Source organism: Lingula anatina, chromosome 6 (assembly GCF_051362555.1).
Source record: "Lingula anatina isolate TDL-2025a chromosome 6, LinAna3.0, whole genome shotgun sequence".
NCBI classification, from domain to species: Eukaryota; Metazoa; Brachiopoda; class Lingulata; order Lingulida; family Lingulidae; genus Lingula; species Lingula anatina.
The window spans coordinates 1,180,795-1,194,988 of NC_141772.1; the positions used below are offsets into that span (position 1 = coordinate 1,180,795).

Here is a 14,194-nt window from a genome sequence, read left to right on the forward strand (position 1 = left end):
TGCTTGGAAGAAGCTGAAGGGAAATCTTATAAGAATCTAATTAGTGTAACTTAATCTTCAAGAAGTTTTTGGTCATAAACATTTTTGTTAAAAAACACATCGAAGGGACCTCAGCACATCTAATATATATGCTTCTGTGTGCTGATATGGCTCCTGAACAGTCTTAAACACAGTTCAAAATTAAACAGAAAATGTGTTGAAAGTGAATTTTTTATTTCTTTCACCAAAGAAAATATTTAACCAAAGCAAAGGTCCATAACATACAGTGCCTACATGCAAAGTTTGTCCTTTGCTTCAAGCAATGCGTAAGATGGAAACTTGAGATTAGCTGTAAGGCACGTTATAACTACATGTTACAACTCCCTCAGCTGACTGTATTGAAAAAGAGAAATATTGCTCTTACATTATAACAATTAAGATGACGGCTGCATTCTGTCTTCGGGCTACTCCTTGGATTCACAGCTAAGACAAGTCACAGGGATGCAATGTATTTCTTGTGAAGGTAAATCTCTCTTACACAGTACAGGCTGTGAGTCCAGAGCCCAGACAGTACAGAGCCATGTTGCTTCATAACAGCAATCTAAAATCTTGTTAAAAAATTCCGATTGTCGCATTTTAGATGTAAGATGGACTTAAATATAAAACTTTTTATACAAAAGCTGCAAAATATGATCGGCACCTGGCATATCTCACTTATATTAAAATTACTGATTATTTATAATAATATTTCTACATTTTGTAAGTTAAACATCTTTTGGTCAAAAGTTGTTAAAAGCAAGCATGGTTCTCAGAGAGTAGGGAGGTCCAAGTTGCTACAAATGATATATCTTGAAAAAATAATAATGAGTATGGAGTTTAAAAGTTACTAGTAACTATAGTACCATGCAACAACTTCCATTACTACAATTACTACTACTGCTAATACTACTACTAATAATAATAATAATGCTTACTGTAATTATACATGAATGCAAACTTCAACATGTATTCTACTGAGTTTTAAAACCTGAATGCTGATTTATCAGAACAGTAAAATACTATGTTCTCTCTCTTGCTTTTTTCCCTCACATTTAGAAAAGTGTATGAATTTCCAGTGAGGAGAATAATACATTGAAGTATTAGATTCTAAAAGAATAAAATTTAAAAAAGGAGGAATTGCAAGCTTACCCAATAATCTAATAACATTTTTTTGAATTTTTTTGGTATTGGAACCAGAGTTAAAATCTGTATATGATAGACATAAATAAAACATCATCTAAAGGAGATCAAGTGTTCCTCAAAATCTGTTTCATGCACCCAACAAAGCAGTAAAACATCTGGTGTCAGTGCCAAATACCAGCATCTGTTACAGAGGGGGTTTAACTCCCAACTTAGAAGTACATTTAGTAGGTAAGCAAGTCCTGACATTCTCTCTCTTGCTATGTCATGACAAAAAAGACATCAAAAAGAAAGAAAATTATACTTTGAGTGAATGCACATCTTGTTGTTGTTTTTTTGTAAATCTGAAATGTGTCCGTAAAAATATGACCTAAATGCTAAGCTACTGAATGTCCCCTGATTTTAGTCCACATTATAAATTGGGTTTGCTATTCAGTTACCTCATTTAGTACCAGTAGCTACACACACAAAGCCTTAACACCCTGAGAGTCAGAATTTACTGAAAACCAACCTCTTTCATCATTGTATGAGGAAAGTTTCCAACAGTTTCTTAAATTCAGGGTAAAGCTCTGTAAATCAAGTCGCAGCAAATGTAATCTGTCGATCTCATCCTGCACATTGCTTCAACCAAATGTCTCAATGAATCCTTGGTATCATAACTCATTACCTTAATTAGGCATTTAACACAGGGGTAACGACCGTGTAATGGAGTCTTAATGGGAGATGTGGTGTATATCTGAGTAGTTCACATCAATATGGTCTTTATCCGTATCAAAAACTCCCAGGCCTGAAGGAAATGACTATGTTCCACATGAAACAGGGAAAAAGCTATTACTTATCTGATATTATAACTTAAATTCGATTATTTTGCTCAGTTTAACAATAACATGATACTAACAAAGAAAATAAAACCAATTTTTTTCTTAACTGTTGAATAAATATAATACCTATTGAATATTTAAGAGCATCCTATAATGACTCAATTGCATAATTGTTACAGAGGAAAACAAAAAAGTTCCAAAATTACTCTGGTCATACTGGCCTATTTTGAACAAGATGGCCCAGAAAATTGCCAAAAAATACTTATAAAATTCTCAGATTAGTCCAATGCCACTAGTATGTTGTAGGATGACCACCAAACTGTTCCTACAAAAACCCTGAGAGACAGAGTTGAAAATGACCAATGTATATATATTTAAATATCGAAACTGTCCTATATTTTATAAAATTTAAATACTTCTTTGTGGCATTTGTGGTGATTTTATTGCATAGTACAGAAATGAAGAGTAGCCTGTTTTTTAATTTTGCTGCCACCACTCAATAGGAAAGTTCTAATTTGAAGAAATTACGACTTTAAAAAAAAAAATGCAGTATCAGATTCTATCAAATTCACAATTTCCCCCATTGAAAATATGAAGTAATTACTGTAGTTAATACTGGGTCTGTGAAGTATTGATGTGGGTCAATGTAAAAAGTGGCCATACTTGGTTTCAGCCTAAGGTTTATATATAGTAAAGTCACACTTATCTCAACAATACTGATAAATAATACAGCCAGTATTAACATTCTTCCAGTAGCACCTGGAAAGTTGATTTAATAATTCTCAAAACAAAGTCAGAGACTTCGTTAACACAAGTCTTCTTCCTCTTCCTCCTCAGATTCCTCAGCTAATGGCATCTCGTTAAAAGTCTCTCGTATACAGTTGTAATCCTCCAAAGTGTTGTCACTAAACGATATCCCAAAGTTCTTGCTCTGAATCTTGATTTCATGGAAATCCTGGGGTATGTACATCATGTCAGGAGTGACGTCACCCACCAGGTAGGACTCCGTGGAGCTACGATGAATCTTACGAAATGCCATACAGTGCAGGTGTTCCTGTTTTACGTACTTCCATCTCTTGTACCCCAGTGACTCGATTGCTTTCTTCCAGCTTTTCATCATAGGAGCGTTCCTATTTTGATGACCGCTGTCCGGCGTGATCACCAACAGGAGACCATTGATCATCAGCAGCTGCTGGGCCTTCTGGCAGCACAGCCATCTTTGATACGCTGAGGGGAAATATTCCAAGAGAAGAGAGAAGACAACAACGTGAAAGCACTCCGCAGGGAGCCTCTCTATGGGATCTTTGACAGACTGGAGATAAGAGTCCATGGTGTCCACAGCGAGTTGGAGAGGCTCTGACAGTTCTAGGTGAAGGAAATCACAGTGATACACAGACTGGAAGTAGAATCATCTTTACGGTAATTACTACTGAAATATGAGCAACATGACTTCAAAATTAAAAAAAAAAAAGAAAGCTTTAAAATTGACACAAAAGTTTTTAAAAGAGAGTTTGCTTCACGTCAAACACAACATTTGCTGTCTCAAAATGATAAATGCTACAAAAAATTGGAAATTTTCAATAATTCATCTCCCTAATGTCTGAATACTTATTAAGTACTACAGTCTTCATCACACTTCATTTTTATGACAATGGTAAATATTTATAAAAATCCAGATGTGATATTCCATTAATGTTTTCCTCTTTCTTTCCAGGATGCATAAATTACACCTAGCTTTATTTTATATTCAAAAGTTTAACCCTTCTAAAAATAAATTACACTAATTTCTTACTGCAGCAGTGAATTGGAAACAACTGACTTAATTTTATCACAATTTCCTAAATCATTTTCTGTTTATAATTTCTAAATTTTGATTAGAAAATTATGAACAGTGATTCATTTCAAATCGATTAATATTCATTCATTCATTTATTTATTCATTCATCTATTCACTTATTGAGATTCCTGAAGATGAGAAATCTTGACATTATTAATTTTTGGAATAAAAGATGTTTGTAATTAGTAAGCAGGTGCCAGGTTTCCTCACCTCTACGGCAGGACTGATATCTATACCCAGTGCCAGGAATTCCTCAAACTCCCTGAAAGGATTAAAACAGCTGCCAACATCTAGCAGGCGAATCCTTCCCCGGAATGGCAGAGTTCTGGGGAAAAAATAAAAAATGAAAGTTTTAATTTTTTTTTACACAAATAAGGCATGTTTGAATTAGTAAGTTATTGGAGTGTTAAATCTTATATATATATATATATATGATGAAACATCTTTATCTCCCACCAAACAATACATCTTTATGACAATTTCAGCACTGTAATCAAGGCCACCCTGACCCCAAGGGAGAGACTTTTGCTCCACAAAAGTCGTTAATCCAACAATAGTCAGAAAAACCTAATTACTGCATCAACACATCCCAAAAAGTCAGAAAATCCTCAGATATTCTGATAAGCAGAAAAGACTCCACTTTGCAACTCACACAGAGGTGTAATTTCCTTTGGATAGCTGGTGTTGTTTGGACCTCCATGCCTCCTGGTCAGAGGGTACAAAAAAACCATCACTGTCCACCCCTGATGAACTGGACAGACCCCCCAGGGACTGGCTGCCCACAGATGGCAGAGACTGGACCTCACTACTGGGTGACACACTGTAGTTGTTGTTGTCATAGAGATCTGTGGGGCCTCGAAAGGGGGGTTCTGGTTGTTCCTTAGTAGGACTGTTCAATGGGAGGCTTTGAGTGGGAGGCTCCGAGTGTTCCTTGGCAGGGCTGTTCAAGTGGGGGATACATATGGGGGGTTCTGGCTGATCTCTGGTGGAAATATCAGGCTGAGGCTCACAACTGGGAGGTTCTGAATGTTGTTTTGTACTTGAATCAGCCATATGAGCTGTGTCTGTTAATCTCATGGCACTTGGGAATTGTTCAGCCTCTGTAGGTGTTTCTTCAGCTGGGAGAACTGGGCTTTTCTCAGTGGATGTTGGCTCAGGGGGCAGTTGCCATGGTTGTAGAATGTGAGTAGCTTGTAATATATCCGTAGGAAATGAGTCTGGTAGTTTCCTTCTCCTAGCTGGAGGAGACTGAGCAGTTGTCTCAGCCTCTGTATTGCCACTTCTCTGTTGTAACTTCTCTGAGTCCAGCTTCATCATGTCACTGGTTTTAGAAGTCATTGTTTCCACTTTGGTGTTACACTGCCTGCATTGCACTGGGTAAACTTTCTTGTCAGTGTCTGAGAATTCTTGTACAGTCTTTGTATTGAGATCAGTGTGGGAGAGATCAAGTTGATCTATATTGTCCTTTGCTCTTTGGCAGGAGACACAATAGGATGACTCCTCCAGAAGATAAGTGTCAGTTGTTTGAGCAGATTCTTGACCAAATAACTGTAAGTTTGATAATGCTGTTGATAACTCCACATCGCTGGCAGTCTCGGGGTGTTTGACAAACGATGTGTGTGTCACCTGACCGTCAGTGACAATCACGTTAGACGTTGATACCTCACAGTCATCACTCGTCTGACTACTCATGGAGTCTCGGTGTGAGAACTGCCTATTGAACAACCTCTGTCTCTCTTCCTTATCCAGGGCTCTCTTCAGCCCCCCTTCCAGGAAGTATTCCAAACAGGTGCGTCGACACCAATGGATTCGCGTTTCGGGATTTTTGCTCCAGTGGTCAACGGCCAGATGGTGCATCGCCTCAGCATATTCTGTGAGGAGATCTTGGTTAGAGCAGTGCTCATTCCACACTTTATTAAAGTCACCATTACCTGAAGATCAAATATACAAAACCGTTACATGTATGGAGCGAGATATACCACTTTTTTTTTTAGCTGGGATAGAGCCTCTATAAACAATCTAGTGATGTGGTCGGCTCATACCCTGCATCAACTATATGCATTTCAATTTTGAAAAAAAAAAAACGTAATGAATAAATAAATTTTACTAAAAATAAATGTTTAACTTATCTCCATAGCTTTTTAAATGACGGTAGTCTAGTCTGATATTGAAATATTTGTTTAGCGATTCATCTAGAACAATCATCAACCTAACAGAGTTACAATCTAGGTTTGGGAGTATCACGTCGAATTTCCATCAAAAACTTGAAAACGACAAAATAAAATCATAAGACAAAGTGTGATGACTCACTTTCCTGCAGCTCTCTCCTAAGTTTTGCGTGCACACCTTTAACAACAGACGCTAGTTTCAGATGCTCTTCTTTATCACTGACACTGGAACCTCGAGACATCTTCCCCGGTGCCTGAGCGTGTTGTCAATGTCATCACTCTGCCATTTCACCATTCCGGAAGTAACACAATCGGACCTTCCTTCCAAGGAGAACGTCGCAGTTAGATTGCGTCAGGATAGCTCAGCTAACACAATGGGGTGGGCTGCATACAGCGGTTATTCAGTGCAGCCAGATCTAAAGTCCTTGGAGTTGGCCAGTCAGCTGCCAACGGAGCTCATTCTAAATTTTTTGTGCATTCAAATCCAACAATAAACAACTTAAACCATTTATAACAGCTCGATATTAGCATTTGTTATTTGTATTAGATCCTTATCCACTTCAGTACAGCGTATCCGTTGGGGGTGGGGGGTGGGTGGGGGCGGGAGGGCTGGGAGTGTTGGGGCATCGGGGGTGCATACTCGGATTGTCTTATAATTAAACGTTTTGGGGTAAGAAAATTGATCATTTTTAACAAAGCACCCTCTATTGTGGTTACCTTCTTATTGTAAACTTCTAAAGAGGTTACTTTTCTATAAGCGGGCGAAATACTAGGTTGATTATAAATAGCAACTCTTTATCACAATGCGATGACGCAATTTTACAAAAAAAAAAAAAAAAAAAAAGAAAGAAAGAAAATACTACTTAGATTGTTTCGGATATGATCGCCCGACCTCGGCATGACTGATCTACCAGACGCGGGACCAGTACGTGGTCCATAATAAATATACCTTCAAAATATCGCATTTACAACACCTCAAATTCTTCCTTCCAATGAAAGTCCCTTTTTTTAGTTCTTGAAAAGTAAAGTTTTGTTTTAAACTTTTTTTATTAACCTACAAAAGTAAAATACAAACCACCGTGAGTCAATTTAAAGTGCGAGTTTTGCTTAAATGATCTTTTTATTATCTAATTATCCAAAAATAATAAATATTCCTAAGAATAATGTAAAAAAAAATTTCTCATCAAAACTTGGTTTATTCTTCGGCGTTTCTATTAAAGAGAGGGACAACAACAACAACAACAACAACAACAACAACAATAACAATAACAACAACAACAACAACAACAACAACAACAATAATAATAATAATAATAATAATAATAATAATAATAATAATAATAATAATAATAATGATGATGATGATGATGATAACTTAACCATGATTAGTTCCGATTATAATAAAGCATATTTTACTTTATTCTCGACCCCTACGCCCTTATCATTTTTCTTTCAGCAAAGTTAGCAACTAGATGGCCAATTATAGCTGGTTTTTATATTCTAAAATGACTGTTTAAACCATGTCAGGATAATCAAGTTTGTGGTAAGGGCACTCCCTTTTGGTTGTCTAGACGGCAAACGCTTACTTCCGGTACAAATAGTTCGTCTGCTTAACACATGTTCATTCCCGTTGCAGAGTCGCTATCTCTTGTTTATAATCATCCACGCAAACATTTAATTTTGATTAAATAAAGGCCCGAATGTTTGCAGCTAACGCCGAAACCTAGCAATGGTCTCTTAAATTACAACGAGAGTGTGGTGCTAAATATATCCGATTCTTTTATTCACGCAGGCCATTGCTCCGTTATATATACGCACGTACGTTACAAGGGTTAGGTTTGTTTATTCTTTGTGAGGCTAAAAATAAATACTCCCGGCCCAGAGAAAGCACGGTCTCTGTTGTAGTTTTTGTTTGCATCTCTTTCAATCCAGCACTGGCCCCTTTCTTTGTGCAATCTCAAGCTTCTATCTTGCTCAAACAAATATGCCCATACGGCTTTGTTTGTTATTTTTGTTTACACAGCAGGTGCTAGTGACGTCACATATTGCGAGCTGTATCACTTCACAAAATAACAAAGTCTGCCGCCGCTGTAATAATTAGGTCAATTGTACGGCGGCTAACATCCATTCGACATTATATGGCTTGCCTGTTATGCTGCCATCAACCATTAAATATTATTTTGTAAACGGTGTCATGCAGGTACCCGCTTTCATAGAAGACAGCAAGTCAACGATGAATGACCAGATGGGCGGAGTGATATATTTATATTTACGACAGTGATGAGGCTATTAAGTGTTGTCTGACGGCCTGAAAAATTTTCGGCTCTACTGACAACGTGCACGAAGGACTTCGGACAAGTTTGAGGTGAGTCAACCAACTTAACTGACAATTTTGGGTCATTTCCACTACTTTGACACTTAATTCATCATGATTATCGATAAATTTGGGCCCAGTGCTCGCCAGGAAGTTGTTGTTTAGAGCGGCCAACGCTTCGGTAAACAATTTGCATAGCCAATGAGCTGGTCAGAGAGGAAGAGGTAGCGTGACCCAGTTTTCATTCACAACTTGCCTTCTTACGTCGGCTAAATAGTAAAACGTGAACCCTCCTCTCCTGTCAATATTTGTGGGGAAAAGAGTTGTCTTAGAAGAGAGTAAAATGAAGGTTTATAAGCTGGCGATCGCGTTGTTGTTGTTGATTATTAAACCGCCATGTTACTTTACGTTGAATAAACAACGGGCACAAAAATCGATAAGGACAACAATAAAAGCCGAGTTGCATTGATGGCCTAGAAAGTTAATGTCAGCCGCGATTCGTTTCTTATTTTACATCGCTGGTAACCCCGGCTTGGTTGACAGTGCTGAGTAGAGAATGAGTAATCGCGGTTTTGCTGCGCGTACGCGAACATGTGGGCCGATCTAGTAAAGTAAACAAAGCCGCTGCAGAATAACGTTTTAACTGCTGGAAAGAGTTAGAACATGTTGTGTTTTGGCCGAAAATGTTGTTTGAATCTAGGTGGGCCTTATCAGGCTACTTTAGAGTGAGCGCGTTTGTTTCAGCATGGATTATTTGCCCAGTAAATGGACCAGATGTGCTCTGTGCTGCAGTTTTAATTGTTTATTTGTATTGTGGCTCCATTAGCCAAAGGCAATTTGTGCAAAATCAAGGTAGTTTATCACGCACGCCCTATCAACACCACAGAGCCACAGTGAGACTTGAGTGGTAATACAACACAACAAATTTTGCTGCATTTCTTTTATCTTAGCAATTATCGCCAAGAATATTAAACTTTTGCAGAAAGTATTTGAATAGGCGTCCAGAGAGGCAGCTAAGCAAACTCTAACTCAATTAAAACCTGGGATAGTATTGTTTACAAAAGCGGGATTTGTATTAAGGTTTCCAGCATTTTGATTGGCACATTTGTTTACTGATTTGTTATTTTTGTTTACTAATGCGATCCTAACGGGGTTTGCCATCTGCCAAGTTTGCATAAAAAACCCTGACAACTATCAGAAGGCCAATTTTAAGATATAATTAAACCTAGCTCCCATCTTGTGCATAATTTACCATTGAAATGTGTTTGCCTCCTTTCATAAAGGCAGTCATCTGTTGTTCAATATCCCTAAAGATTTGCTTGGCATTAATTGCTATTTATTTATCATGCCCTAGTTGTTATTTTTGTTGACTGCGCTATCGACTTCACAAAGTCTCATTGTAATGTGGATATACTGCATGCTCAGTGTGGGTAAGGGAGCTTTCTCTGTCATTGGGTTGGGTTTGTTTGCAGAGCAAATGTAGTGTTTATTATTTTCAGCTTTATTAGCAGAGTCCCAGAGTAATATCCTGTATTTTTGTAAAATCCAATATTTAGGAAGCCGAGAGAGAGAGAACCAAGAACGCGGGGAAGGTCGTGCGATCGCCGCTCTGTTCTCCTGGTCAAGAAGGAAGGAAAGAGTAAAGTAGGAAAGCGATGTCCAGAGTAAGTATATCACCTTCAGGACATTGGGAGATTGCAGACACTAAAGAACCTTCTTGTGATTTCACACCTAACGGTTTTAATCAATTATTTAGCATTCATTTTAAGGCAAATCTTTGATTTATAGAACATTCGAAGAAATTCAAGTTTTATGTGGTCATGTGTGGTTGCTTTAGTTTGTAAACAATTACAAGAAAAAAAAAACTGAATTAATATCAATCTTTTACAGCTTAATTTATCTATAAAGTTTGAATTTAGCTGATTTCATTAGATGTTATCCAGTTTGGTGAAGTTGTTGAATTAATAAAAGTCTGTTGTTTTTAGAAAGATGACCTGATGAGTGCTCAGTGAACTGAGAATTTTATTGTTTTTGTTATGATAGATGCCAATTTAAGGAGGTTTTAGCAGCTATATTTTATGTGCTGGAATGAATGATGTTGAAAGCCATAGTAAAAAGATAGCATTTTTTTTTTTGTTGTTGTAGTGACCTCTTAAACTGTGTTGCACTTTTATGATGAGTTTCATTTAATTAGTTTGTTTCTTTAGTTTTGGTGAAACAGTTGTTTAAAACTTGATACATTTTCTCAGTGCTGCTGTGTATGTGTGTGATTGCAAATCGATGCATATATGTGTGTGCACGTGTGCATTTGTGAAGGTGTAAATGTGAGTATGTGCATGTTGGACCTCTTGGTGCATTACGATTGAAAATTTACATTTTTGAAAAAATTAGTGTATGGTTGTTTCGGTCCTTAGATGTTTAGAGAAAGGATTTAAAATTTAAAAGAGCAAGTTACACTTATTAAAGATTAATTTTTTGAATACTTACAGTATTCATTCTGACTAAAACAGGTAATTTGAAGTGTATGGGAGGTGTTTTAGTAGACTACTAGTAGGAACTTTCTCAAAAAGGATGTACTGATTAGATAATAACAGAAAAGAAAAATCTTTCGTGTTAATTTGTAGTCTGGAAGTAACACAGTGAAACTTGACCAGCATAATTTATGTTAATATTTTTTTAAAGACATATCTGAACATGCCTATAATGCTGGCTGGTGAAGCATAAAATGCTTATTTTATCTTTTTAGGAGTAAATCACTGTGTGTAGTCTTTTTTAACCACTGATTTCTCAGTTTATATTTAAATATTTTCAAGATTTTCAAATATGTAACAGTGATGTCATTTTCACAACCATTAAAACAACTGCAACAAGGAAAAAGTTTATCCTTGATACATTTTTTAACTTTTTAGATTACAGAAAACTGATACTTAAAGTAAGGAAAGGTCTACAAAGATCTGCACATAAATTATTTTAGAGTGTTTTGCTCATTGACTTTCAATTTATATTTTGCTCTTTTCCAATTATTTAATTACTATAGAAGCATTTGTCTTTTTGAAGACCAAGTAAGCTAAAATTGTTTAGAGATTCTGACTTGATACAAATGAACAAGACGTGGTTGTGATAAGCTTATGAATAAAACAATTTTCATTTAATTACTTCATTGGAATGGATTTAATTTAACTGTCATTCAGCATGATACACAGCTGACTTGGTTTGTTGAGAATACTTTCTCCTCTGCTAATTAATGTGTGTGGTTTTCCTCCCATATTAACATATCTATCAGAAGCACTCAAATCTGACCTGTAATGGATTGTGGTTATTATTATAGTCCACAAATCTTACATGTATATGAAATTCGACAATTTATTTACTATCTGACTCATCAGGTAATTTACATGGTGATTATACAAGATACACAAGTAGAGGCTCCCCCCATTCAATCTTTCCATAGGATGCTGTAGATAATTGTACACCTAAGTTTCATAAGGCCTTACGGGAATGGGTCCTGACCGTCCCCTTTTCATGGAGTCCTCAAAACATTTTGTGATGGAACAATGAACATGGAATGTCGAGCATATCTGTCTAGTCCTGTATTGAAGTAACTAACAACAAGCTCCTCTCTGTAATTTCAGGTGTTTTGTTATAGACACAGGCTAGTGTACTTGGGCAAACTTCCCCTTGTTTGTATTTAGGCAGGGGTAATTTGTATGACTGACGGGTTTCAGTGGGTCTTCCCCTTTCTTTATCATGATAATTGGTTCAGCAGGTAATTATTCCCCTTCTTGTAGATCAAAGGGTACACAGTCCTCTTATCTGTCTAATAAACATCCAACTTCCCTTGTGTTGCTACTGCCACCAACAATAGGGCGTAAGGGCTGTCCACAGTTGGTGGAGAGAGTCAGAAGAGACAACAATGCAGCCAGTGTCGACCCAGGTAAGCCCCCGTGTTCCGTCAAGCCATGAGTTGTGTATTTTGGGTGAAAAACAATGTCATCTAGGGCATGTTTTTCACCGAAAGCATCATTGAATGAGTTTGTCAGTTAGACAGGCTTTTCAGGGTCACTCAGTCATCTATTTTTATGAGTTTTTGAGGTTACTGAGAATGTTGTAAACTATGAAGATGTTCACTGCTGTGAAGTGATGCCTGCATGAATTTATTCCACCCTCTTTTAGATCTGTTTTTAATGTGTTTCAACATGGGTTTTTAAAAATTTTTCTTTGTTTCTTAAATATCTTTTGCAACCATCTGTTTCTTATGTTTTATTTGTTAAGTAACAATTTGTATTTAAAGAAAAGAGGTTTAGTGAGTACCACTAATTTAGGGTTCCCTATTTGCTTACTGAAAATGAAATAAAAATAAATCAACACAGGAAAATGGTTTGATTTTAAGAGAAAGTGTTTTTCTTAATAAAAACAACACGTCAGACACTATTTCCAAAGACTATTTTATGCAACCATTGTCAGCAGAACCAGTTATTGTAAACTGTTTGTTTTAGAAGTGTTTGGTTTATAATTTTTTTGCACATTCAATGCATGAAAATTATTTTACAAAACATTTGCCACTTAAGAATTCACTCAATTGTCAAGAAAAACTTGTTAAATTATTTGTTTTCTAACTGTGAAATAAATCTATTTATCCATTAGCAGCAAGAGATACAACATGAATGCAAATTATCATCTGATATTTACTTCTTACTTTCATATTATTTATTTATTTTACCTCAAAATGTTATAGGTACCCTGAAAAAAAGGGGGGAAAGAAAAGAGATTCCCCTCCTGTCTTTAGCAATAAAGCATAGCCATCTTTGGATCAGTACCCTCAAAGCTTTTTTAAGGCTCTGGAAAAGACAAACAAGTTTTTTTTTTTCTGGTTTTCCTTGAAGTGCTGTGGATGTAGTCTGAATCCTGGGTTTCCCAGCTGTTCACCTCCATGTAGGTCCGCTGGCGCTGGTGGGGTTTGTTTGTCTGTGTGGAAACTTACTTATTTTCCTGTTTATGTTTTGACTACATCAGAACAAGATGACTCACTTTGCTGTGGCAAACAATTTGGCACTTCTTGCCTTTTTTCATTTTTTTCACCACTCTGAACCAAATTACATGTTTAAAAGTGAGAGAGATTTGTTGAGACAGGGAATAGTACATGTAGTGTGGATATTTGTCAGATAAAGTAAATAGGAGAGTTAAAAAAGAGACTTTGTTAATTTTGTTGATGTAATAATGCTCCATACTGAAATAGCTGTGTACATTAAAGTGCATCTATTAGTGTTTGAGAAATAACACTGTATATACAAGAATTTACAGTCACACCCAGAAAGAAAACACAGGGCAGTGGCAATGAATCCAGAAGCTTTAACCATCCTGACTGGCAAAACGTGTTATGTTTATTGACCAATTTATTTATCGTTCAAGACTGTATTGATTTGTGTGCTGCCAAAGTAAATAGTAACATCATATTGCAAATAAATTTAGCAGCCAGCAACATGACAAAGCTTTTTGCTACGAGAGGATCAGGACTAAGCAGGGTTAGTATATTCCTGTCTGTTTCACGTATTTACTTTGAAAAACAAGATTCAAAAGGTAAGAAGGATGTAAATAGGGTTTTTTAAAGGCCACACATTGAGAAGGTAAAAAAATTGAGAAGATAGAAAAAAAAAATCACAGATCTGAGTTGTAAACTTTAGAGGGATATAAATGATGAGGGGGCGTGGGGAGGGGGGATGACGGAATTCCGATTGAACTTTAAGGATAAGCTGCCTTGGATTACTGACTGAAGTTTATTCAGTGACAGCCATGTAATATAATAATTATTGTCTTCGACACATGGGGTAGTTTTCTGTTATTTATTTTTTTTATGTAATCTCTCCCATAATTAACTAAATGAACCTAAGTTGAAAAA

The 14,194-nt window shown here is 36.5% G+C and overlaps 2 protein-coding genes across 10 annotated transcripts in view; one reads left to right on the top strand and one right to left on the bottom strand.

Moving 5' to 3' along the window:
- Positions 1-196: 196 nt before the first annotated feature.
- On the bottom strand, positions 197-6,303 carry LOC106162450 (uncharacterized). The gene is made up of 4 exons (XM_013539751.2): positions 6,127-6,303; positions 4,469-5,747; positions 4,027-4,141; positions 197-3,375 (listed from the first exon to the last, which is right to left on the bottom strand). Exons 1-4 carry the CDS (start codon positions 6,224-6,226, stop codon positions 2,785-2,787), a joined length of 2,085 nt encoding a protein of 694 aa, XP_013395205.2. The 5' UTR covers positions 6,227-6,303; the 3' UTR covers positions 197-2,784.
- Positions 6,304-8,172: 1,869 nt separating this feature from the next.
- Positions 8,173-14,194, top strand: part of LOC106162444 (uncharacterized) — a 61,411-nt gene continuing 55,389 nt past the window's right edge. For 3 of the 9 annotated variants that reach the window (XM_087014471.1, XM_087014472.1, XM_087014466.1), the window contains exon 1: positions 13,764-13,820. In XM_087014471.1, coding sequence (XP_086870597.1) covers positions 13,779-13,820 — 42 coding nt within the window. In that variant the 5' untranslated portion in view covers positions 13,764-13,778. Of the gene's footprint in view, positions 8,350-9,854; positions 9,963-12,045; positions 12,233-13,684; positions 13,821-14,194 lie in introns of those variants that run through there. The other 6 variants (XM_087014470.1, XM_087014473.1, XM_087014465.1 and 3 more) reach the window with 6 other exon arrangements.